General features: G+C 39.0%; 1 protein-coding gene across 5 annotated transcripts in view; it reads left to right on the forward strand.

The window, feature by feature from the left end:
- Positions 1-24,311, forward strand: part of SOX6 (SRY-box transcription factor 6) — a 647,578-nt gene extending 623,267 nt beyond the window's left edge. For all 5 annotated transcript variants that reach the window (XM_064288384.1, XM_064288383.1, XM_064288385.1 and 2 more), the window contains 3 exons: positions 4,408-4,641; positions 7,191-7,407; positions 18,301-24,311. In XM_064288384.1, the coding sequence (XP_064144454.1) occupies positions 4,408-4,641; positions 7,191-7,407; positions 18,301-18,604 (755 nt within the window). In that variant the 3' untranslated portion in view covers positions 18,605-24,311. The remainder of the gene's footprint in view (positions 1-4,407; positions 4,642-7,190; positions 7,408-18,300) is intronic.
- The last annotated feature ends 2,274 nt before the right edge of the window (positions 24,312-26,585 follow it).

Here is a 26,585-nt window from a genome sequence, read left to right on the forward strand (position 1 = left end):
ATTTGGGGACACTTTCTAAGTGTTCTTTGATTTTGTTGCCTGATACTTTTTAAAAAAATTTTGATTGTAGGGTTAACTAATACCCAGGTTGTGAATTCAAGTAACAGATAGGTTGTCAGTTTTCAGTGAAAAAGGAAGTAATATTGGGAACTGTTTTCTATCAAAAGATTGAGTTCAACAAATATTTGTTGAAAAGCATTTTTCTGCATAATACTCATTGGTTGCCTCCCTGAGTTCCATATGAGCTGTGTATGGTATAGTCACTGCCCTCAAGAAGACAGAATAGAGGAAACCCTCAACATTTCTTTGTGAGGAACTTCTGGCTTATAGTATTATTAGTTGCTGTACCAACCCCGGAAACCCCGGTGGTGTAGTGGTTAAGTGCTATGGCTGTTAACCAAGAGGTAGGCTTTTAACCAAGAGCACCTTCAAATCCTCCAGGTGTTCCTTGGAAACTCTATGGGGCAGTTCTACTCTGTCCTGTAGGATTGCTATGAGTCGGAATTGACTCGACGGCAGTGGGTTTGGTTATTTTTTTGGTACCAACCCCAGGTGACAACTCAGGTGTTACAATCCCAGGGAAGGATAGAGCTGCTTTCCAAGATTTTAGCGGTAGTGGCTAAAGCAAAAGGATTTGTGGTGGCACAGTGGCTAAGTGCTAGGCTGCTAACTAAAAGGTCAGCTGTTCAAATCTGCCAGACGCTCCACCAGAGAAAGATGTGGCAACCTGCTTCCTTAAAGATTACAGTCTTGGAAACCCTGTGGGGAAGTTCTACTTTTTCCTATAGGGTAGCTCTGAGTTGGAATCAACTTGTCGGCAATGGGGTTTAAGCAAGGGTACATTTTCATATGCAAAGCTGATTTGTTGTTATTGTTTATTGACCATCTAGACTCGACAGCACTGGGTTTTTTTTTAGTTAAGAAGAAGGGTGGCATCCTGGGCATAGTTTAAATAGTCATAAGGTAGCCCGAGAGTACTACATATTTGGAAGATAGGTGAGAAATGATGTAAAAATGAGAACAAGTGGATGAAGAAAAGCATTGTCCCAGTTACGATTTTGCAAAGGGCCCTGGGTACTGCAAATCTGTGTAGAATTAAAAGTCATTGCTATAGTTGATGCTTGATAAGATATCAAGTACAATTTTAAAAGTGGTTTCAAACTTTACTCTTCCTGGGTAAGCCTCTTCTTCTTCCTGAATCTGGGTTTATTTTTATGCAACATTCCTAGTTTAGCTCAGGATATCCCCATTCTTTTTTCATTTCATTTTTCCTGCAAGGGAGAAGAGGAGGCAAGGAAAGGAGGAAAAATGAACGTGTCCTAGAGTATTTTCTCTTTTTCCCTTCCTTATTCTCATTTCTATACTATGCACTGTGGTTGAATTTCTCAATTTATGGGAGCATTCCTTATGAATCCTAGAGATCTGCTGTGTAATTAATTCATTGTCAATCAGTGTGGTATAGATAATATGTACTTGGAAGACAGGGGGCAAGATCTGTGTAGGAAGTTAGTGAAGGTGGGTCCTGAGCACTGCTCCTGGGAAAAGGGTAGAATTTGGTAGAAAGAGAGAATAGAAAAGATATGCTAAGAGGGCAGAATAACATAAGAGGAAAATGGATGGGGCGTATGTATGCCATGTCTAAGGGAACCCATCAGTATGGAGCAGAGAATATAGTATGTTTCTCTATACTAAAACCAGAGTCTAAAAGTCCACCATGATCCCTGTTAGTCTACAGGAGATTGAAACTTCCAGTTCACAAGGAAATACAGATTTTAAGTAAATAAATAGGAGTTGACTATTTGGTTTTGCCGGAGGTAGAGAGAAAGTGATGACAGGAAAACCAGATCTCAGATGTTAGTCCCCTGGGGCACAGTCGTTAACTTAGGATAATACTGAAATGTTTTTGCATCTGACGTTCTCTACAAACCTGTCGACTTTTATGTGTAGGCATGCAAGTATATAAATTGCCGAGTCCTTGTCAGTTGTAAAGTAATGGCACTGAGGGCATCATAAATTACCATGGTGATCCTCAGGAGAAGACACTGTCGTATCTGAATGAGGGTTTCACTTCCAGAGTAATGTATGCCTTCGTCTGGCCCAGCAGTCAGCATATTGCCCTGTGTTGATGGATATTGTCAGCTGGAAGCTACAGTACATTTCACTGCACAATAAACATGGCTGTCAAAGCCATATAAAGTGAAATCAATTTATCCTGTATGGTCAGTGCATTTTAAATGAAATTAACGTACTGTGGGTATGGTGGCAAAAAGGTAGCATATTAGTTATGCATCTTGGGATCTGAGATTTTCATATAAGGGATCATTCTGTCGAGCAGGCCTAAAAGAAGGACTGTTCATAAAATATGTTATTTTTGTATAACCTTCAGAGAGTGGTTCCCCCACCCCTTTTCATGTTTAGAAAAGAATGCACAATATTAGCCAGTTTGGCCCTTTTTAATCCTGTCTTTTGTTTGCAATAAATGATGTCCATATTTGCCAAATAATAGTCCATTTTAATGTTCTAATTTATTACTAGCCTTGACACAAACAAATGTCTACTTAATCAAGGTATCTAGAAATAGAGCAGAAGGGCCAAAGATTGATTGTGTCATGTTGTTCCTGTATAATAACTCCACGGAGATGAAAGGATTTACTTTTTTCCAGGAAAGTTAAAATCTTAGTTTTAATATATATTTTGATTCTGAGCTTTGAGGGACAGGCTTTACTGTTTATGCAGTTAAGCTTGGCTGAGGCCACCAATCCAACCACATTGTATTTAGCTATAGAAGTTTTCAGTGTATAGGGGGATATTCTGTAGTTACCACATTGCAAACCACTCATCCATGTGTCATGCTGATTGGGTACATGAAAACAGAGCAAGAGCTCCATTTATTTATTCAATCATTCATTAATTTATTTAACATGTTTTACTAATTGAAACCGTGTGTGAGATACTTCACTGGATCCTAGGGATATAGCAGTGTACAAGACTCAGTCTCTACCCTCAAGGAGCTTTCAATCTAGTATGGTACTAGAGTCAGCTCTTATGAAACTACACAATTTAAGAAATTTAGACATAGTTTCACAGGAGGATGTTAAAGAACTAACCTTAAACAACAGAAAAATATATCAGGATTCCAGAAATGAATACCTCTTAGTTTACTACCTTTGCATATAAGTTGAAAACCAGTCTTTTACTCAATAAATATTTATTGACTATTATGTTAGGAATCCCAAATACAAGAACGAGTACAACATAATCACTAACTTTAAGGATCCCATATTCCTGAGAATGGAGTAGAACGATTAGATGGAGATAGTCACATTAACAAGTAATTACTACAGAAAGGGGTGGATTAACCAGTAAACATGGTACACACCTGCTTATAGTAAGCAAGGTATGCATGTGCTTACTTGTGCTCACTTACTAATCTGTAGTGTACAATTTCACACGTGTGTACTACAGATTAGTAAGTAAGCACAAGTAAGGTGCTGTCTTGGCACCCTGTTTACTTCAGCACTGCAGCACTTACAGCACTCTGTTATGACTGTTGAGGGTCTGTCTCCCCTCTAAACTGTGAGTGCCTTAAAAGTAGTGGCTGTTTTATTCATCTTTGTATCTCTAACAACTGGCATAAACCCTAGCTCATAGCACTTGCTCAATTAATATTTTTCATTGAATTAATGAATGAAACCCACCAATATATGACTAGAACATGAAGGATGAGTGGGATTTAGGGTGGCAAAGTAGGAGAAGGGTCTTCTAGGCAGAGAGCAGAGCGTGAAACAAGGCAAAATGCTATGAAAATGCAGGGAAAGGTATAGTTTGAAGTGGCTGGGAGTTTCGGCAAATGAGGCTAAAATGATAGATTAAGGGTCAGCTTTTGAAGGAAGGGATTACAGGAGGCAAGTTGATTTTATGCCAGTCAATGCTTTATCATCACATGGAAATGATTATAGTAAATGTACTAAACCTTTTGCCGTCAAGTCGGTTCCAACTCACAGTGACCCTATAAGACAGAGCAAAACTGTCCCATAGGGTTTCCAAGGCTGTAATATTTACGGAAGCAGACTGCCATATCTTTCTCCTGAGGAGTGACTGGTATATTCAAACTGCTGACCTTTCGGTTCGCAGCTGGTCGCTTAAGCACTGCACCACCAGGGCTCCTTAGTGCTAAGTCTATAAACACATTGAAAATTAATTCTGCCCTCTCTGTCTTTGAGACTTACATCAGAAGGGGCTGTAGAACCGTCATTTGAAACTGTGTTCTGCTTCCAAGAGCACACTTAGAAATAGAAGACAAGGGCCTGGGGAAAACAGCTGAACCAAGCAGCAAGCTCTGTTGCATTATCCAGATAATAATGCTTTGCACTCGTCTGTCTTGTTCTTCCTGCCCTGACATTACAGGAAGTAAAGCAATGAATGGCTCTGCAGCTAAACTACAGCAGTATTATTGTTGGCCAACAGGAGGTGCCACTGTGGCTGAAGCCCGAGTCTACAGGGACGCCCGCGGCCGTGCCAGCAGTGAGCCCCACATCAAGCGACCAATGAATGCATTCATGGTTTGGGCAAAGGACGAGAGGAGGAAAATCCTTCAGGCCTTCCCCGACATGCATAACTCCAACATTAGCAAAATCTTAGGTGAGTGCAGCAGCTGATGCTGATTTTCTGCCCCATGAATGCCCCTGGAGTGGAAAGCGAGGGCACGATTAGGCTCCTAAAGGAGATTGTGGTTTGCAGAAGTTAGATATAGTTCAGTCAGCTGCTGCGGGAAGCCTGAAGCCTTTGTTATCTCTGCACTCCCCACCCTCAACCGTGACATTTAGAGTTAGGAGATTATTATATCCACCAGGTGCCAGGGCAGGGCCAGCTAAAAACTTATTTGAGAGACAAAATTATTTATAGTATGTGTTAATACTTTGTATTTGGCATCTCTTAGAGGTTACTGATAAACAAGAATCATGGAGACAAGCTCTGTATTTTTTCTTATTGTCTTAAATCATAACTTGCTACAGAGTCTTGGAAATGCTCATAGACATTACAGTTTCCTGCTTTAGTATCCTTGGGTTCATGTGTCCCACTGAAAGAACTCAAGGACCTGGAGTGAGCCCAAAAAGGGTGTGAAATTCATGGAGTACAGAACAGTGCCTCTAAAGATAACTTTAAAAATGTATAAAATAAAGCTACATTCACTTTAATAAGATATGACTAGTTCAAATTTAATAGCAGTGAGTTGAACACATAGACCACAGGGCAGAGGCCCATTCTGTGGTAAATTGTCAGAGTGAGTCTCCTATTTCTCGAGATTAAACTCAAGCCTTGTTCTGTTGGAATAAAGTTTGCCTAGTGCAGATTATACAGTTTGTGCTCAACATATTGAACATATTTTATTCAACATGCAGCATTATGGTCAACATGTTTCCCCTTTAAAGAGAAAAAACACAGAAGGCACTGTTCTACTTAAGCTGTCATGATGTGACAAAATCTCAAAGGAAACCATTTAAGAAGCTAAAAAACATTAGAGACTTAAACTGTGGTTTTAATTTTTTAAATGTTTTGTTCAAAAGCAATAAATATTTAACCTGAATAAATATCAGTGATCCGAACGTACACAAATACACATGTTTTGTCACTGTATAAATAATTTAGCCTGATTTTGAGACATTCTGAGCAGTGACCTCTAAGAAAATTTAAAACACACGTAAAATTGAATAGTGGTGTTAATGTTAAAATCCAGGTTTTTCTTTTTTTTTGCCTTTTGCCTTTTGAATTTCAAGATGGATAAAAAATGTCATTAGCAATTAAGTGGGATTTTATTTTCAGTATTTCAGAGATATGCATAAGAGCATTATTCTTTTGAATTTAAATACCTTTCAAGCCAAAATGTTCCTATTAGATGTATTTTATATATACTTTTTATAATTACAAGATATTCTAAAAAAAAAAAAAAACAACAACAATGTTTCTCCATCCTTAAAGTTTGATATCTAACTCTGAAATTTTTATATTTTTTCTGCTATTTTAGTAGCAGCATGAGGAAGCTTTCAAATGGGCATAGAATCTCTGTTTCCATTTTGGCAGCTGTGGGGAATCCATATTATTGGTGTGCATTCTGTGAAAAAAAATTATTAGGAATATAGTAAGTGTATTCATTAAAATGTAAACTTTTAAGCACATGCCTTGCGAGAGTACCAAGAATTCTGTTAACTGGGGCGTTAAGCTGTCGGGAACACAAAGGAGCCTATCTATGTAGACTTTCTATATAACTTTTGCACAACAATCAGGAAAAACAGGGATGGATGTGCTATTAAAGCAGACCAGGATATTGCTGGCTACAGAGAATATTTGTACAACTTTTCCATTTGTTTACGTATGAAAAATCTCCACTAAAGAATAGCTAACATCCAGTCAGCACAGCTGTTACCGCTTTATTCACCGGCAAGACACAAAAATGCAATTTGATACATATAAAAAAACACGTCTCTTCTTCGTCAAGTGTTTAGATAATTCTTTATAAACAATATTAGAGAAGTGAATACTTTTCCTTCTTCCTGTATAAACCGTATTAAAAATTTTTGTACTTTTATTGGTACAGCTTTGAATGAACATTTATAGTACTTGAAAATAGTATACATAATTGCAACAGTACCTTCTGGCTCTAAAGCTATAACTTCTTAAGCAGAGTTTAGGTTTTTAATTACCCTAGGCCAGGGGGGACAGTGTGCGTAGTAGTTTTATGTAGGGAAGAATGTCAACGTGTACTTAACATCTTATCAAAGGCTGGCTTCACTACAGATGCTTGGTGTGTGAGAGATGTTTGAATTTCTGGGACCAAGATTCCTTTTCCTGAGCATCTTTGTTATACCAGAAAGTATGCTTAGAAAGTTTAGGTTTTCTGCCCTTTTGAGAGAGATACACAGATGATGGGGGAAAGACCTTGGTGTAGGAGATCTTCAAGCAGTAAAGATATGTTTTAAAACATTATGCTTGTAGCATCAGCTTTAAATTATTGAGAAAAATAATAATATTCTGTAATCTAAAAAATATTGGAAGATTCAGCAGTGTGTGGTAGAAATTACGCCGAGCACAGGTGAGTGAAATGAAATGGTGGCAAGGTATATTTCTAATTGTATTTGCCTGGCATGTGTTTTCTTGGCCACTCGGGTACTTAAGGCTGTTTTTATGTCTAGGGTCTCGCTGGAAATCCATGTCCAACCAGGAGAAACAACCTTATTATGAAGAGCAGGCCCGCCTAAGCAAGATTCACTTAGAGAAGTACCCAAACTATAAATACAAACCCCGACCGAAACGCACTTGCATTGTTGATGGCAAAAAGCTCCGGATCGGGGAATATAAGCAACTGATGAGGTCTCGGAGACAGGAAATGAGGCAGTTCTTTACTGTAGGGTAAGTATTCCTGGATTTAGCCACCTGGGCTTTTGGTTCCCAGTAAGACACTGCAAGATGGCTAGCGGCAGTGTGTTTGGGAAGCCCATTAGGGAAGGGAGGAGGTTGTGACATGCCGAAGGGGCTTGGCTGTGGTCATCACAGCAGTGTCACAAGTGCAGCATGGCTCCTGCTCAAATCAAAACAAACCTGCAACAGCCCATTCCCAACTGATCATCCCTTTCATTGTCTCCCAAATTCATCTAAGATGTTCAGTGCCCACACACAGAGTTTTTGGTAGTTTATTTAAACACACACACAGGGAGAAAAAAATTAAAACTAACCTTAAGAAATCCCCAGAAGCTTTCCAGCTTCTTTGGGTGGTGCTTCTGACTCTAATCACAATAGTCTGCTTTTGTTGTGGGATCTACCAAAAGATAATTGACCTTGACATTGGTTAGAGGACCTCATTTTTGGCATAAGATACAGAACTCTTGTTGCAGTAAATTATTCTGTGGTGGAAGCAGTAACAATGTGGATTTTCTTGCTTAAATCACAAACTAGACATGTTTTTGATATCTTCAAGTCTGATTTCTTGTCATTTTGTTTAAAAATTAGGTAATAGATTTCTGGTATAAATTTCGACTTGGCTGACTGGCTGTCTGCATTCAGAAGAGGCCCCTCATAACCACAATAGTCAGGATAAGTGGGGACACAGATGCCTGTAGATTCCAGCACACTCAGGCCTAGAAGCACAGTGCCTCTCTTTCTACAGAGGTCCATTAGGGGGTGGTAAACAGAGGGGCATCCAGAGGCACAGGCCAGGAGCAGCTGGAATCAGACTGGGGAGACACTTATGAAGGGGTGTGAAAGAGAGAAGTGGAGCTACTTGAGAGGGAATCAAGGAGGTGGGCTTTGCCAGGGAAATAAGAAAGCTTCACTTAAAGGTGGAGAAAAGAGATACCTTAAAGGAGAAGTAATTGCTGTTTATTTTTAAAGACACTCAAAATACGTCCCCATGGAACAAAAAGTTTGTTTCAGAAGCATGTGTTTAGAAGCATAAAACTAATTTGGAATAGTAAATAGTGACAATACAAAAAAGAAAAAAAGTCAATTGAAGTAGTCTGGGTCACAAATCTGTACAATACGCTAGAATGTTGTTCAGAGGAGCATGGACTTTGAAGTTGACTACTGGGGTTCAAATACTGACTGTGCCACCTGCTTGAGCAAGTTATTTAACTCCTCTAAGCTTCTGTTTTCTCGTGTGTGAAACAAAACAAATAATAGTACCTAGCTCATAGCGTTGTTGAGAGAACTCCATGAGGCAATGCTTTTAAAAGTACTTTACACAGAGCTTGGCAAATAGTAAGATATCAGTAAAGACTGACTCTTGTCACTATCGCTATTACTTAATAGGTACTGTCAGAGTCGGAATTGACTTGACGGCAGTGGATATCACAGTAAAACTACATATTTATATCACCTCTCTAGATAATCAACAAATTTCTTTACGCGATGGGAGAACCTTTTAGCTGTAAAGAGAGGCTTAAGCCACTTTATTGTCTGAGGATCCCAATTTATTAACAAATGAAGACATGGCAAAATAGGACTATCAAATTCCTTTTGTATTATAAGTGTTTACATTTTCGAAAGTAATACTTTTAACACCAAAAAAAAAAAAAGTACAGTGCAATATGATTAGCCTATTCACGTGATAATTAGAGAATTTAAGAAAAACAACTTTCCAAAGTGTACCTTAGGTAGTGTGGTCATAGGTAACAAAATACAAATGTAAGATTGTGTGATAACATCAACTTTTAATCCTGTTAGTGTACACCTGTAAGCGTGTATAACTTCACTTGAATAGAGAATTAAAAAATTTTTTAATTTGAGGCCTTTTGTGGTTCCCACCCTTCTCCCCAGTCATGTCCCCTGTGTATCTCGTGATACATGCTGTGTCTTGTTTGCCATAGTCTGGAAGAGTATCACTGGTGCCTTTTCAGTTCCCGACACTTATTTGAAAATATGAGATTGCAGTAATTCTATTTAATTTGATCCCCTTTAACAAAGGGTGCACTAAAAGAGCTCTGGATCAGAATAGCTCAACACATAAAAATGCATGTAAAATAAAAAAATTACGATAGCCTAATAACACCTACCACCTATTTTGTACTAGGTGTTTTTTAGGTAATTCTCAAAATATGATAAAGAAATGGAGGCTTAGAGAGTTCCTATGGCCGCTGAACATGAGAAGGAACAAAGGTCCACATTCAAGTGTCTGTGACTCCATCATGCCAAATGACTGTGGTCCTAGTGCGATATCTTTAACTGTGCTTACCATGTTGCTCTATGTCAAGCTGTGTCTAATAGCCGCGTTCTGGCAGTCATGAATTTGACTGCCCATTTGAGCAAGAGCTCCAGGGCTTTTGATTGTGATAGTGTGGTGGTGACAAAGGAGCTCTGAGATTTAGAGACCAAGGCCCCTGTTCCTGTTAATCCAGGAAAGTCCTTTATAGGAGGATGTTTTTAGACTGTGGAATGGGGCTACAGAAGTGCAGGCAGATGATCCAAATGTCTTGTTCTTTAACCTTGAACATTTCCTGTGGTCAGCTTTGGTCTAATACTTGCTACATAAAGCCAAGTATTTTTTCTGCTTGAGAGTTTGTTTTCTAGGTAGCTGTATTTGATAGATTATTAATTCCCTGGGGCTCATCTTTGAAAATTGATCTTCATTAGATGTGTGGTTATTACAAGAGGAGTAGGGAGAAAAAACAGAAACTCAAAGATTGCTATTGACTCCTTTATGGAATGGGGCAAAATCAATTTTTATAGCTGATTTTGAAAAGACATGCACAACTTTCAAGCCAATAAAATTACAGAAACTGTTCAACATTGTGGTACATTTTACTGACTAAAATTTTTAAACAACTGTAGCTGATGAGTGAATTTTTTTGATGAGTTAGTTTTTGTTTTTTTTTTTCCCTTAGCTGTTATGAAATGAATGTATCAATAACATGGAATGGAGTAAAGTTAGCTCTTACCTTGGATTTAACCCCTTCGATTGGTAGGTTAAGTGTCAGAATTTTGTAATAATCCTAATGAGAACACTTTAATATTGAAATTAGAATCATTATTATTGGGGTACATATAGCTACAATGATGTCTTTTCCCAAACAACTATAGCTAAGTGTACTTCAGTTTATTTGAAATGCTTATTTGATAATTTACCTGTGAAATAATAGAGAGTTATGCAGCAACTATAAAATATTAAATTTGGGGCTGTATTTTAATAAGGAGCCCTGGTGGTACAATGGTTAAGTGCTTGACTGCTAACTTAAAGGTTGGTGGCTCAAACCCACCCAGTGGCTCTACGGGAGAAAGACGTGGAGATCTACTCCCGTAAAGACTACAGCCTAGAAAACTTTATGAAAAGTTTTACTCTGTCACAGGGGGTCACTATGAATTGAAATCAACTTGATGGCACATAACAACAACATCAACAACAGCATTTTAAGTAATAATAATTTTAATTATTGAATAATCACTATATTATGTATACTATATACTGAGTGAATCATATAGTTTGTTGAAAATACAACAAATTTACAATATATTATCATTTCCATTATTGTTGTTCTGACTCATAGCAACCCTATGCACAACAGAATGAGACTGCCTGGTCCTGCTCCATCCTCACAATTGATATGTTGTTGTGGCCACTGTGTCAGTCCATCTCGTTGAGGGTCTTCCTCTTTTTTGCTGACCCTCTACTTTACCAAGCATGATGCCGTTCTCCAGGGACTGATCCGTCCTTATAACACATCCACTATAAGACTGAAAAACACAAGTTCAGAGATGTTAAATAATTTGTTCAAGGCCACACAGCTAGTAAATGATAGAGCTGAGATTTAAACCAGGCTTATCTGAATCTGAAACATATGTCCTTTTCACTAGCACACATACCCCTCGATTAGAGCCTACAAATTGCTTAGAGGCTGTATAGTGTAACGGTTAAAAGTATCGATTGTGGAACCAGACTGCTCTGGCTTGAATACTAGATTTGCTTCTTACTGGCTCTGGCAAGTGATATGTAGTAATCTTTATTCCTCTGAATTCACCACTTACCTTTGGGAAACTTATTTAAACTCTCTGTACCTCAGTTTCCTCGTATGTAGAATGGAGGATGATAATAATACCTACATCATAGGACCTTTGTGAAGACTGAGTAAATTAATGTATGTAAAACACTTGGAACAGTGTCTGGCACATGGTCAGGTCTAATTTAGGGTATTATTATTCTAGAAAAAATTCTACACTCAAATTTATTTTTATTATATTAAAATAACTATTTTTATTATATTATGCTGTGATTTGAACATTTGCCAGTTCGGTCTTAATCCTAAAGGTATTGAATCAAGCCTATGAGATACTTGTAAATATAAATGAATTAACATAGACTAGCTACTGTTTTCATTGATCCCGTAATTCATATTGTCCTCCTGTAGAGAGAGCTATATTAGAACACTCCAATAGGTAATGTAAAAATATTGCTATTATTTTTATTCCTTACTGCAATACCAACTACAGAGATGTGTAATGTGGAGGCTCATCTAATGAAACAAACTTTATTACCTTCATTTATAGACCCTGTAAGGGTCTCTATGAGTCGGAATTGACTCTACGGCAACGGGTTTAAGGGCTTGAAGGGTCAGCAAACAATGGGACTTAGCCAACATAAGTATTTAGTTCCTTTGCAATTGGCAAAGTTGGACTACACTCTAGAAATATTTTTGTGATTTAGAAATCATGCAGCCATGCTGGACTTCTGTAATGGTCAAATTATACTCTTTACTTGGGCTGAGAGTGAGGGTTCTTAGCCACCTCTGCTTGTATCAGCTCTGTGCATACACTTTGAAAAGCTTCTACAACTTTTGTCTTGATGTGCACGTTCATTATTTGTAATGCCCAATACTTCCAGCTATTCCTATTTATGAAAACTGCAGTGTTTGAATTTTGACTTTGCAATTGATCTGTAAAGGAAGGAAAAATGAATTTTAGGAAAATGACTTCTGATGGACAAAGTTCGAGCTTGCTGGCTGGTTTTTCATGTTGTTAATTCATTAGTCAGTCAGTTGGTCAGGGCCTCTTTGGAATCAGCTGTGTGCCCAGCACTGTACTAAATTAGTATAGTACACAGGGAATTATTTCTGTACACAAAAAGCTTTCACAGAATGCTATAGTCAGAGAAGCCAGACACATATAGAAATATACATATATTAGCAAATATTAGTTTTTTATACATACACACACACATGCATACAGAATACATAGTATAGTGCTATACATAATGTATAATAAAATACTAATCTTGATTTTATAGACAAGAGCAAGTGAAGCCCAGAGGAAGAGAGATTACTATGCATTAGCGCTAACAGCAGGGTATCCCCAAGGAGGAGACTTGAGATTTGGGAAGGGTTCAGGCTGGTGGAAAAGAGGGGTAAAGTGTACTGTCATAGCATTAAGAAGAGCATGAGCGAGCACATGGGGCAATATGTGAAAAGTATCAATAATAAAGGAGGTCAACCTAGGAATTTCTCCTGGCGTTAAAGAAAAAGTAAGATAGCTAGGATAGAGAGCTCTTTTGGAAGCCCTTGAATGCCTGGCTTCTTCAACTGCAGTTAGCTGTGCTAGCTTGTTTATTTATCTCTTTATTTATTTTTATTGCTTTTTATGCTGTTAATGGCAATGAGATAACAAGATTAACCTAACAATTAGGTTATGATTTTTGCATCCACAGAATACATTGTAACTTAGAAAGGACCGTAGAAGTCACCTGTTTCAAACAGCCAGCTATCGTAGGTGTCCTCTCCAAGTTCTTCGTGGATGTTTCTTGGGGCAGAGGGCCCACCACTTACCAAAAGAGCGAGGTCCTTTGTAGAACATTTCCTAATGCTAAAAAGTTATTTTCTCTTAACTGAGCCATAATCTGCTTTTCTGCTGCTTTGTAGCTTGGTTTTAATCTTGTTCTTTGGTCCCTCCTAGAACAAATTTCTTCTTTATGAAGACAATTTTTCAAACATCTAAAGATGGTTATATTCACGTTCCTCCTCCACCACCCTCCCTCTTATACAGCTAGTTTGCTTTTATCTTTTCTTTTCTAGGATAAGTTACCCAGGTTTTTTTTGTTGCTGTTGTTCTTTTTTTCTTATTCACTAGTTCATTCACTCATCTATTAGTTCATTCATTCTAGGTATTCAGCAGATATTTATGGAGTGTCTCTTATGTTCCAGGCGTTGTTCTAGGTTCTGGAGCTATATCATTGAAAATTCCTGCTTTCATGAAGCTTAAGTTCTAGAGGAGGGAATTGGACAATCAACCGATCAATGAATAAATATCAAATAGTGATAAATGCCCTAGAAAGAAAGTAAAGTAGGGAAAAAGGGCAGGGGTGTTTCAGATGATGGGGTACAATTTTAAATAGGGTGGTCATGGAAAAAAACCTCAGTGAGAAGAAGGTAGCATTTGAGCAAAGACCTGAGGGATAAGGGATGAAACCATGCAAGTATCTGAAGAGAGAGAGAAAAAAAAGAAGAAGAAGAAGAAGAAAGGGGTCATACAGAACCAAATGTTAGCGTCTTTCAGCTTTTTTTCCTTTTCTGTCATTTCTCATAAGTCAGCATAAGACAAACATGTTCCCATCTCAGATGCCCTTCTCTGTACTGCTGTGATAGAGAGGAAGCCTTTCCTGGCCCAGCTGTGAACCAGAGTTTGTTCAATACTCTTTTGCTTCTGGTTCCAACCAGCTCCTATGGGCCAGCATTCAGGACAGTCCAACCCACCATTTTGTCATTTCCTTGGGCCTCTCCAAACTCAGAAAATGCTTGTTCTCTGTGAGGTTTATGCCAGCTTCCCAAAAGGAGGAGAAAAAAAAAGAGAGTGAACATTTATTGATTATCTACTCTATACTATGTAGTGCTTTATATGTATGTTCTCTTATTTAATCTCCATGACAATCCTGTAAAGTAAGTATGATTATTCTAATTCTTAGATGAGGAGAGGGGAAGTCCACGATGATAATTAACCTGCCCAAGATCACAGATGCAGTAACTGGTAGAGCTGGGATTTAAACTCAGCTCTGTCTGACTCCACAGCCTGAGCCCTTTCCGCTGTACCACATCACTTTCTTCCCAAGAGGCCTTGCTGAGGCACAATCATTTCTTATAGGGACAAGTTCTCATTCTAGTATTTACATAAACCTTAAGCAGTTGTTTGTGAATGAGAGATCATTGCTAGTACTGGACTATCCTCATTTATTCAGGATGGGAATATCCTCTGGGTTTTTACCATAGACACTTTAGACGTTAGCACTGGCTTGAAGTTTGAAGTAGCCTTTTCTTTCTACTGACCAGGAGGAGACTTATGCATATTATATGTGTCTCACGCCCAAAAGTAAGTTGTATAGATGCTTTAACTGTCTCTGTCTCTGTGTATCATTTTTACCATTCCATTACTGACTTAGTGTCTAAAAACCAAAAACTATTAAATATGTGGAGCTCAGTTTAGAAGACTTTGATTTAAATTGCCTTTCTCTTCCAACCTGGATTAGCTTGTAGGGAATTTGTGAGCCAGTACGTCACAGGATATCAGTTCTCATTAATTAATAATCCAAGAGGGTGACTCTCATACTGTGGGGAGAGAACACTTAACTTGAAATCATCAAACTGGGTTCACTTCCTGGCTGTGGCACTTTTGTGGCCTTTGACAAACAACTTAAACTCTCAGAACCTTAATTGGCTACTTTATCTGTAAAAGAAAGAAAATGATGCTTCCACCTCAGGCTTGTTACGAGGATTAAAGAAAATAATATGAAAACATCTAAGCATAATCCCTGACACATAATAGTTGTTCAAATTTATTTATTAGATCTATAGATACAGATATAGATGTTTTAATTTTAAAAATGCTGCAAAAATGACCATTTATTCTTTGTGGAAAGAAAACACATTTTGTGAAAAGAGAGTATGTCATTTGATAGTATGCAGTCTCTATCACGGATTATGGTCACCAAATTGATGAAATCTGTAAAATGGGTTAATATTGCAGTAAAAGTTTTCGTTCTACCCTCATAATGTGATTAAATCAGAAATATTTTTATTACAATTATCCAAATTCAGTAAAAAATTTAATGAGACATTTGCTGCTGTGGGCAGGTGAGCATGAAATTTAATTTGTGTTAATTTGCCCAAAACTGAGGAAGCAAGAAATATAACGTTTTTAGAATTTGATTCGATGGTAAAGAAACCAGTATTTTATAGCATGTTTCCATACATAGATTTAGGAGTCCCTGGGTGGTACAAACAGTTAAGCGGCTTGACTACTAGCTGAAAGGTTGGTGGTTCAAACTCACCCAGAAGCACCTCAGAAGACAGTCTCGATGATCTGTTCCAGAAGGTCACAGCCTTGAAAACCCAATGGAGCAGTGCTACTTTGCACACATGAGATCGCCATGAGTCAGAATTGACTCAACAGCAACTAATAATAAGATACATAGATTTAGATTCCTCTGTCATGTTCCTTCAGGCAGCCAAAAAAATCACCATGAGAATGAAAGAAAATGGATCAGTCTCAAGTGTTTTGTGTGTACTGGGTGTCAACAAGCCTATGGAAATTAGGACTTCTTTATGAGGTGTAGTGAGCTTAGTGTATCTGTATATTGGATATGTATAAAGGAAAGAGAGATGAACTATGAGTCAGGTGACCTAACTTCACAGGAGAAAGATGTGGCAGTCTGCTTCCATAAAAAATTAGAGCCTTGGGAACCCTATGGGTTAGTTCTACTCTGTCCTATAGGGTCGCTATGAGTCAGAATCGTCTCGAAGACAGTGAGTTTGGTTGGTTATGGACCTAGGTTCAAATTTTGGGCAGGGTGTTATTAAATGTGTGGCCTTAAGCAAGGTGTTATTTTGTTCATCTGAAAAATTTGAATTAATAATAACGCCTGGAATTGCCATGTTAATTGAATAAGATAATATATATTAAAACATTTTATGTGTTGTATAGTCAAAGGTTAAGGAATCAATATTATGCCTCCCTAGTGGTTTGTGATCAGCTGCTAACCTAAAAGTTGGTGGTTTGGACCTGCCCATTAGCTCTGCGAAAGAAAGGCCTGGCAAACTGCTTCCATAAAGATTATAGCCAAGAAAATCCTATAGAGGAGTTCTACTCTGTAGTATGTGGGTTTACCATGAGTTGATTTGGTTTATCTTAGTAACTGAAAGAGATTGTTAAAGATATATTATCAGATATCTCACATAGTGATTGTAGGCCATCTCTACCATTTCTTCTCCTTCCAGGCTTGAGGGCGTGTGGGCCTTAGTGAGAAAATTACGCTTCTTCTGGATATGTAAAGGAGTAGCTGGTAACTAAGCTACTTCTGCATTGATTCAGGGTATTGCCCTGTTAGAGCGAGCTGGAGAGAAAAGTTTCAGTGATAATGTATAGGGTCAATAAGAATTGTCCAACTGGTGATTGACTAGAAGCCACAAGAACAAAACACTGACATTTTTAAACAATTTCAAATGCAATTAATGTATATAGATATTGGAAAACAGTGAATATTGCATATATGAGAATATTGTTTCAGTCATAGCCTCCAGTGTTGGTAGATCTTTAATTGTTATGTACCAATTATAAGACCTCAGGTGAAATGAGAGACCAGAGTAGCCACATTTCCCAGCAGAGGGAGAAGACTGAACTTCGTAAATAAAGGGTCTGGTAAGTTTATCTGAACTAGAGTCACATTATGAAGGAATGATCTGGTGTGACTGGGCCTTGGCATCAGCTAGGATCTGTTGTTGTTAGGTGCTGTGGAGTCAATTCCAACTCATAGCAACCGTATGTACAACAGAACGAAACACTGCCCAGTCCTGCGCCATCCTCACAGCCGTTGTTATACTTGAGCCCATAGTTGTAACTGCTATGTCAATCCAGTTCGTCAAGGGTCTTCCTCTTTTTTGCTGACCGTCTACTTTACCAAGCATGATGTCCTTCTCCAGGGACTGATCCCTGCTGACAACGAGTCCAGAGTATGTGAGAGGTTGTGCTTCTTCCAAGACAGATTTATTCGTTCTTTTGTCAGCCCATGGCATATTCAGTATTCTCATGCTTGTATCTAGGATGAGGCAATGTGTCTCTTATTCCACTAAACTACAACACTCTCACTGCTTTTTACTCTGACTCCTCTAGCCCTAGACCCTAGACCCTAGTTCCAGTTCCAGCCCAAGGTCTCAAGATAACCAAGATGACCCTTCCATAATTAGGGAAATAGAAGCTTCAGGGAGCTTCCCTACAAGCTCAGCTGTAGAAATAGACTTTTGCATTGGTATCAAATATATACTTTACTAAATCTGACTCTTAGGGGCATGCTTAGGAACTTTTAGGGACAAGTCGTTTCTCATCTTCCTTTCCTCTATACGGTTCTCAAACCATGGTGAAGATGACATAAGCTTGTTAAACAGTGTCATTATACTGTGTTTCATGCCACAAGTCTGTTTTTTAAATGTTCTGGGAGGGCTTGAAAAATGGCCTTCCACCTTCGTGGAATTAACTCCATAATTTTTTCCAAATACCAAATGTTACCCAAGCTTTGTGATATTTGCAATATTGAAAAAGAATCCCACTTTTATGTCACAAAACTATCAGTGAATTGCTCCAATATACTCTTTAACCCCCAACCATAGCAAAAGTGAGATTTGCAGAATTCTTCCAGGGAACATCTTTGACACATTTTTGTCATTTGCTTAGAATGTCAAACAGGATCCCACTCTGGAATGTGTGGGGGATGAATTCCAATACTACAGACAAGCATATATAGATAGAAATTTTTCCTTTGTTTTATTTTTTTCGTCTATACAGGCAACAGCCTCAGATTCCAATCACCACAGGAACAGGTGTTGTGTATCCTGGTGCTATCACTATGGCAACTACCACACCATCACCTCAGATGACATCTGACTGCTCTAGCACCTCCGCCAGCCCAGAGCCCAGCCTCCCGGTTATCCAGAGCACTTACGGAATGAAGACAGATGGTGGAAGCCTAGCTGGAAATGAAATGATTAATGGAGAAGATGAAATGGAAATATATGACGACTATGAAGATGATCCCAAGTCAGACTATAGCAGTGAAAATGAAGCCCCGGAGGCTGTCAGTGCCAACTGAGGAGTGTTTGTTTGCTGAATTAAAATACTCTGACATTTCATCCCCCCTCCCACAACAAAAAGTTCTTAAAGAGCCCGCATGCATTTGTGGCTCCACAATTACATCAGCAGAATGGTCTTAATTGTTTTGTAAAGCGTGAGACAGATTAAGTTTTTCCTGACTTTTCATGAACTTGAGTTTTTGTCGTTATTGTTATTATTGTTGTTGTTGTTTTTTAATTTAGGTGAAGACATATTAAATATGAGACACCAGGACTTGAAAACTTATCTCAACCCATAGCTGTCTTACAAGTCTTATATTTTTGTCTTACTTTTTTTTTTTTTCCTTTTGGATGTTGATAAAGGTTTAAGTTAACTGTTTTAGATGGGGTTAAACATTCTCACTCAGGTATGCTGTGCCGGCCTACAGGTTGTGAATGTGTTTTTATTCTGAATTATTTTAGAGAACAACTGAGGATTTCATATATTGTGAAACAGAACAAGTCCACGGCGTGAGCAGCTGCATGTAAAGCATGTTCGGAAGGCCTCGGAATTCCATTTTTCCATGTGTAGAGTTAAACTCTGAATGTGCCAAACTCTTTTCATAACTTTTGAATCTTAATATTTTGAAAGTCTTAAAGGAGACACTGCAAAGTCTTAGACAATCTTTGGCATCTTAAAATAAAATAGCAAACCACAACTTTTTTTTTTTTCCAGAAAATGGTAAAGTACTCAGGAATCTGGAGACAAGATATTGTAAGGAATGAACAAGGTTGCCACAGTGCGTGTACCCAATTGTGTTTGCCTCTTGATGTGCCATCAGTGTGTGACGTGGTATGACGTACGCACACCAGAGCGATCACCACACAGACACCAACATGGTGGTCTTCTCCGCCTGAGGCCACCTCTCACTACATCCATTATCCCTTTGCCTTTAACCCTGACATTCAGTCTTAACACATTTTCTCTTAAATAATTTATTCATTCCAGAATGTCAAGGGTCCACTTACTATTTATTTAAAAAAAAATATTGTTGGTGGCATTAATTTAATAATTCTTGTTTTTCACCCTCCTTCCCAGAAGAACTTCTCAGCCCTTTTTACCTCCTTCGCCTGCTAGATACAAAAGATGTACATAGTAATTGTATGTCCCCATAGCATCTGGAAGCATTTCTGAAACAAGATACTATTAAATACCTGTATTGTTGTTCTTAAACACGAGTGCATGTCTGGCTACAGGGATGTATATTTGGATATAGGTGTATAACCTTATACGTAAATAGGTATGCCCCTGAGGTTCGCTGTAACCTTGAATCTTTTGCCAGAATTTTCCCCTAATTCAGTTCAGCAACACGTGGTTGGGTCGGCATCAGTGGAATTTCCCTGAATTCAGTTCAGCTGCAAGGGTCAACAGCGGTGACTGCCAGGCAGGAGAGTCCCACAGCCAAACCTGAAGCCCAAGGTTGTGGGCCATGCAGGAGACTACAGTGAGGCTGTCAGGGGCAGGCACTTTTACCCTGAGTTGCTCCATTCCAGCTTACATGACTAGGGAGTTCTTTGCAAAACCCCCAGGATACAAGAAGCCACATGGTAGCCTCAAAGCAAAGATAGAGGCAGATAGTCATGATACATTCAGAGAATGAAAGAAAATCATAGGAAAGGAGAAGGGGGGGAAGTACATTCCCTATATGGGATGTTCCTACTGTTAACTCTGGGGAACAGATATCTCCTGGTGCAGCAGAAGAGCTCCCCTGGCTGACTGACTCCCTGTATCTGTGGCCACATGGAACGCATGCCTACGTGTGAGCAAGACTAACTGTCACACAAGCCTTTCCCTGGAGGTGTGCTGATGGGCTGGGAGGTTTCTTTCCCCATCTCCTAACTACAGGGAGCTCTGCCCTGCCATTTTGACCTTCCTGAAACTAGGACTGATTGCCCATGGGAGACCTCACCCAGAGTGGTTTAATGGGAGAATGTCAGTGAATGGGAAAGTTCACCTCATGGGACAACCCGGAATCTGATCACCAGGACATAGGAACGGCCCCATCAGATTTCTTGAGCCATTTTGCCGCTTGGAAGAAAACAGTATACCTACATATTTATTTAAAGAGTGCTCAAGGCCATACCTAATAGCAATAAATAGGTCTAGCCAAGGTATTACCAGCTATGCCATTAGCTGGGCGTGCTCTCTATAAGCTGATTAAGGTACTGATAGAAATGTTTTGTTCTTAATATTGGTTGGGGATTGGAACTTTGTTTTTTGTACATTTATTTCAAATGAGGAGGAGGTCATTTTTCTCAAAAAAAGAAAGAATATTTATTATTGTCTTACTGATTTCTCTGATTATATACCTCTCCTCCTCAGTTCATTCTTACATTTTCTCTTTCTCTTTGGCTTTTGCTCTCTCTCTCTCTCTTTCTCACTCCTTTTTTATTTTGTTGCATAGGTAGAGTGCTGGATGGCTAGCGTTGTATTGTATGTAATTAATTTTGCACAAAGGCAAACATTTAGAATAGTAGGTTAATTTTGTTTGTTTTTATGACCATGCCAAAATAATATTCTGGGCTGGTGGAGAACAAAGGACTGTTCTTTAGGACTGAAACTTGATTTTGCTTGTAGTAAAAAAAGAAAAAAAGAAAAACACACACTCACAGATGTTGTTTCGTAAGTGTTATAAGCACTGGATATAAATGGTATTTTTTATCACTTCTGACTAATGTGAAACTGTTGTACGAAAACTCATGAACAAAAGTCATCTGTTTCGACTCGTGTGGGCTTGCCTCACAGTTGCCGGATTTGAGTCATTTTTATGTCTTGTTATTTCATTTATTTATGCAAAATACATGTGTGTATGAACACTTTGTTTTAGCTCCAGCCCTGCCTCAGTACTGGGGTTCAGTTACTTGTAGCCATGTTCTCAAAAATGAAAGGCTATTCAAGAATGATCTGATTGTAAACGTCCCTTTCATTAGGTCAAACAGTGATGCTGTATTCCAATCTAAATTCTGTGCCTAAGCAGTTTATTCTATTTATTAGCCAACTTTGGCTCTAAATATCCATGGAAATTGAGAATGACAATCGTAGGAATCACTTCGTTTTAAGTGGGGCTTAAAACAAAGTTTTTATGACTTTACCATCTCATTTTAGATTTTTCTAATTATGTAAATATAACATAGCAATAGAGTTTTATTTTGGGCTCATGAATACTTAGCAAGGTATAAGTTATGTATTTCCTTTTTGTTCTCTATCCACGTGTGTCGGTCCAGACAAGAAGTTGACAAGTCACTGTACCTCATAGGCATAGTGAATTATCAGCCACAGTAGAAGAGCAGTGTTGGACCTGAAGCTGGGACAGCAAAACCTTCACTCCTTCACTCGAGTTCTCACGTAGCCTAGAACCGACTGTCCACGGATTCAGAGTTTTGCTGTCTCTTTCTTACACAAAGCTGATGAATTGAACATTCTAAATCTCCAGTACGGCTGGGAGTCAATTTGCTTTGCAAATTCACATAAAACTTATGAGATAGTTCCGTGACCCTTTAATAGCAAGAAGAATGAATGCCATTATAAAGGCAAAAATTCACTTTTGAGATTGGCCATTATTAAAAGCCCCACCATGCCAATTATATTAAAGAATGTTAATCAACTTTTTCAGTGCTCATCATTTCCGAGTATCTTCAAATCAGAGATATAAATTATCTCCACTTTGTTAAAGATCTCACAGGAATTGGACTTTCCCTCTCAATTGGATTAGGGACACTAGCAGACAATCCACTCCTAAAAAATGGACCATATAAAATAGAAAGACAGACAGAGAAAGAGAAAAGAAAAGCTTGTCAATCTTCGGGCATGAGCAGCCAGGCAGGCAATTTCTCTGTTTCGTTGGCAGATGTGATGCAGTATCTTTTCCAGAAAGGTACCAAAGTTTTGTTGTTTTCATGCACTTCCAGCTCAGCCTTTTAGGAGCGTATCAGTTTGCTTCCTTTGGTATTTGACACTCTTCAGCCTTGCCCTCAGGGCTGATTTGATTTGCCAGGGTCTTGACACCAACTCCCAGGCCAAGTTCTAAATTCAGGTGTGGGCTCATAGTGCTATTGAGCTTGTCAAATTCTGGCCTCCCCTGAACATTAGACCCATGGGAGCCTGGGGTGTTTGAAAGGGTGTGATCACCCTCCAGCTGAAATTAAAGGCTGTTTTCTTTTCCTTATGAAGCCAGGCTGCTTCTTCGGAGCACACCCTCCTGAGCCAGGAGCACAGGCACTAGCTGAAAGCAGGGATTGTTTCGAGGAAGTCCATCTGCCGCCAGTAGGAAAGCAGCCTGGTCATTTGAACATCAGGGCTGAGGCTGCTTCTTTCAGTTTACTCATTTTGCAGAGAAATGATCTCTGCCTACTCATTTGGGAAAGGAAAAAAGAATTAGTAGTTTCAAAGCATGTGAGAAATCCTGTACCAAGTGCCAACAACTGCAAAGACATGCAGCTAGAGGAATGTATTGAAATCATTACTGGGTCTTCCTTTTTAATGAGAAAATGACAAAAATCATTGCTGTAGCCTTGCCTGATTTTGTACGTGTTTGTCTAAAGGATTGAGTTGGCACTTAAGCTCACTTCTCGAAGTATAATAATATTGTATGACCTTATTTGTCCTTTTACAAAAGCACTTGCATCATTTCCTTAAGTCACCTGCCCCTGACATGTTTCCTTCCTTAATAAACAACTTCTATCTGTTATTCCTGCCGATTACGTTCTATCTGTGATGCCATGTACTATTAAGTGTGTGTCCCTATGCTAACATCTTGGAAAATGTTGATATGCAAACATATTTCTTTTTCATCCCCATCCCATCTTTTCCTTTGGGGACAGACTGCTTTCCAAAAGCTCATGAACAAGTATTCAGATTGCTGGTACCTTTGGGGCAGAGGTAGGGGCACAGGGTGGGGCAGGGAGGGCAGAAAGGTAATGCTTAGTGCAGATACTCTTCAAATTGGTGTTCGTGGCAATATGAAAATTTGAAGGCAACTCAGTAACATGTCTTGCTCAGTAGTTTCCTGTTCCTGAAGAACCACAAGCATAAAATGAGGCCTCAGTGCTGGTGCTCTTGGAGTATGGGGAATGTGCAAATATTTACCTGTTTTGTATGCTGCACATTGCAGACCTGCTCATGTGCATTCTCTCCGTTCGTCTTCCTTTGTCATATGTGTTTTTGCTTTTTTGAAAGTGCAGTCTTTATTGTACCCTTCTCCAGCTTGTAGCAAAGTAGAATGCTTAGCATTTATGTTCATTCATTATTGTATTTGCCATGTAAAATTTTTATTACCTTAGACGAGCTTATAAGCTGTTACTACATAACTTATCTTACTGTAACTCTTTTATTTCCTGACATTGTAATTTGTTTGTGATGTATATTGTGAGATTGTATTCTATGTTAATTTAATCAGCACAATTCACTGACATGCTGGACTGACATGCTGGCTGCTGTTTCAAATTGTAAAGTTTGTGTAGGGCTGTTGGGACAACTGCAACTCTGTTGTCAAGGTACTGTGCTTTGGTTCCTATAGCAACACTGTGGGTGTGGCCCTTGAAATGCTAAGGGCATTTAATACACCCTCGAGCAAATTTTAACCGCAGATTTTCTTTGTAGAAATTCTATGTATAATGCAGGTACCTACTTGGCCCATGGCTGGTAACTATTTGGGCAATTAGAAAAAAAAAAAAAAAAAACATTAAAAACTAGTGTCTATTGCTGCTTTGAATATGTTTGAAAGTCTGAAAATGTAAATAGTTTATCAAAAAAAAAATCTTGTACAGTCCAGTGTAAAGTTTTTAAATGACCGTAAGGGTTGCCATCACATCTTTCTCACACTCTCCTCTTGATAATGAAATTAAAAAAAAAAAAAAAAAGTTTGCTAAGGATTAAAGAAATGGAAACAAAAAGAACCTTCTTTAAATTTAGAAGGATGAATCATTGTTCTTAGCTTTGTTGCATACACAGACTTCTCGGATTTTGTGCAGTATTGATGTGAGATAAAATTTAACATTAAATAATCCTTCAGTGGTACTTTCCAAAGTCTTCCCCTCCTCTGCCTCATAATTAAGGGAAAAGACAAAATTGAAAGACATACTATCTATCCTGGTATATGTTGGCACCTTAGCCACTTTTTTTTTTTTCCTTTTTGCACAAGGTGCTTTCCTGATATGTTAAACATGCCATCTTTGGGTAATAATGTATATGCCATGATGGGGCTTAGGCTCCTCAGGGGAGTGTCTATAAGAACTGCCTATTTATGCTCATTTACCTCAAGACTGTCCTCTCTACCCTTAATCTAGTCGTCATCACTCCATCTTTTGTACTGCTGTTGACACTTACAAATTAAAGATAAATTTTGTTTTATGACTTCTGTGTACGGCCTTGTCTCTGCCCTGCAAACCTTCCACCATTGAGCCTAGAAAGCCCTCGGTTTGCCACCCGCTTGCTGTGTGGGAGTCCACAGTGCTCCCCCGCTCCCTGCCAGTGCTTCTGCCTTGCCTGGAGGTAGGTCTCTGGTCTTCGAAAGCCTTCAAACCCCTTAGGGTGGAAAGACTTGCCTGCGTTTTTCATTGTGGAGCATACACTGCTGCAGCAGGAAATGCTTGTAGATTTAGATGGGAGGAACAGGATCCAAGGTGGATTTTTGTCAAGAGAAGATGAGAGAGAATGCCACTTCCTATTTGCCTGACTTCTCATGAGAGTGAAACCATTTATAAATCTCAGAGTATCTCAGGGTATGAAAGAATCTCAATGGCCAGCTTCCCATCTGACACCAACTTATACAAGCCTAGCAGCCAAGAATGGAAAATGCTGCACTTATGGAACCTTGCCCTCCACTGTGGTTGGGAGCATTTGGCTGATTTCTCAGTTGCTTCTGCCACAGAGAAAGAGAGCTCCCATCCCATTGTCCAGCCATGAGTTGGACAGGGAGCAAAGCTCGGCTCCAGATGAAACCAGCTTCTAAAATGTTTCCAGAGCTCTTCCATTGTGCTAAAAGAGTCTCAGGAATGGAGGTGGAGTAGTGGGGTAAAGTGAGCAGGGCCCTTAAAGGAGACTTGCCAAACCAGCCACCCCAGTCCTATGGCTTCCAGAGATTAGTAACTAGCACCCAGAGAGTGAAACAAAAGTATTCAAGAGCACCCAGTGGAGAGAGAGGGGATGTCCCGCAATTTCTTTTGCTATTTCCAATGAAAAAGTGTCTAACTGGAGAAAAGCCAAGGATTTGTGGAACTTTATGTGAGTCAAATTTTAAGTTTGGTACAAGCTGCTATAAGTCTTGAAAGCCTAGTGTTCCCTGACCCTCCTGTCCTGTGGTTTTTTAAAGCCCAGGTAAGCATGTTGCTGTTGTTGTTAGGGGTCGTCAAGTTGGTTAGAACTCATAGCGACCCTATGTACAACAGAACCAAACGCTGGCCAGTCCTGCACCATCCTCACAATCACTATTATGCTTGAGCCCATGATTGCAGCCACTGTGTTGATCCACCTCGTTGAAGGTCTTCCTCTTTTTCACTGACCCTGTACTTGTACCAAACATGATGTCCTTCTCCAGAAATTATCCCTCCTGATAACATGTCCAAAGTATAAGAGATGTAGTCTTGTCATACTTGCTTCTAAAGAGCATTCTGGCTGTGCTTCTTTCAAGACAGATTTGTTCATTCTTTTGCAAGTCCGTGGTATATTCAATATTCCTCACTAGCACCATAACTCGAAGACATCAATTCGTCTTAAGTCTTCTTTATCCATTGTCCAGCTTTCTCATGCATGTGAGCCCATTGAAAACACCATGTCTTGGGCCAGGCACACCTTAGTCTTCAAGGTGTTATATTTGCTTTTTACCACTTTAAAGAGGTCTTTTGCAGTAGATTTGCCCAATGCAATGTGTCTTTTGATTTCTAGACTGCTGCTTCCATGGGTGTTGATTATGGATCCAAGTAAAATGAAATCCTTGACAACTTTGAACTTTTCTCCGTTTGTCA

This window comes from Loxodonta africana, chromosome 7 (genome assembly GCF_030014295.1).
Source record: "Loxodonta africana isolate mLoxAfr1 chromosome 7, mLoxAfr1.hap2, whole genome shotgun sequence".
Lineage (NCBI taxonomy): Eukaryota > Metazoa > Chordata > Mammalia > Proboscidea > Elephantidae > Loxodonta > Loxodonta africana.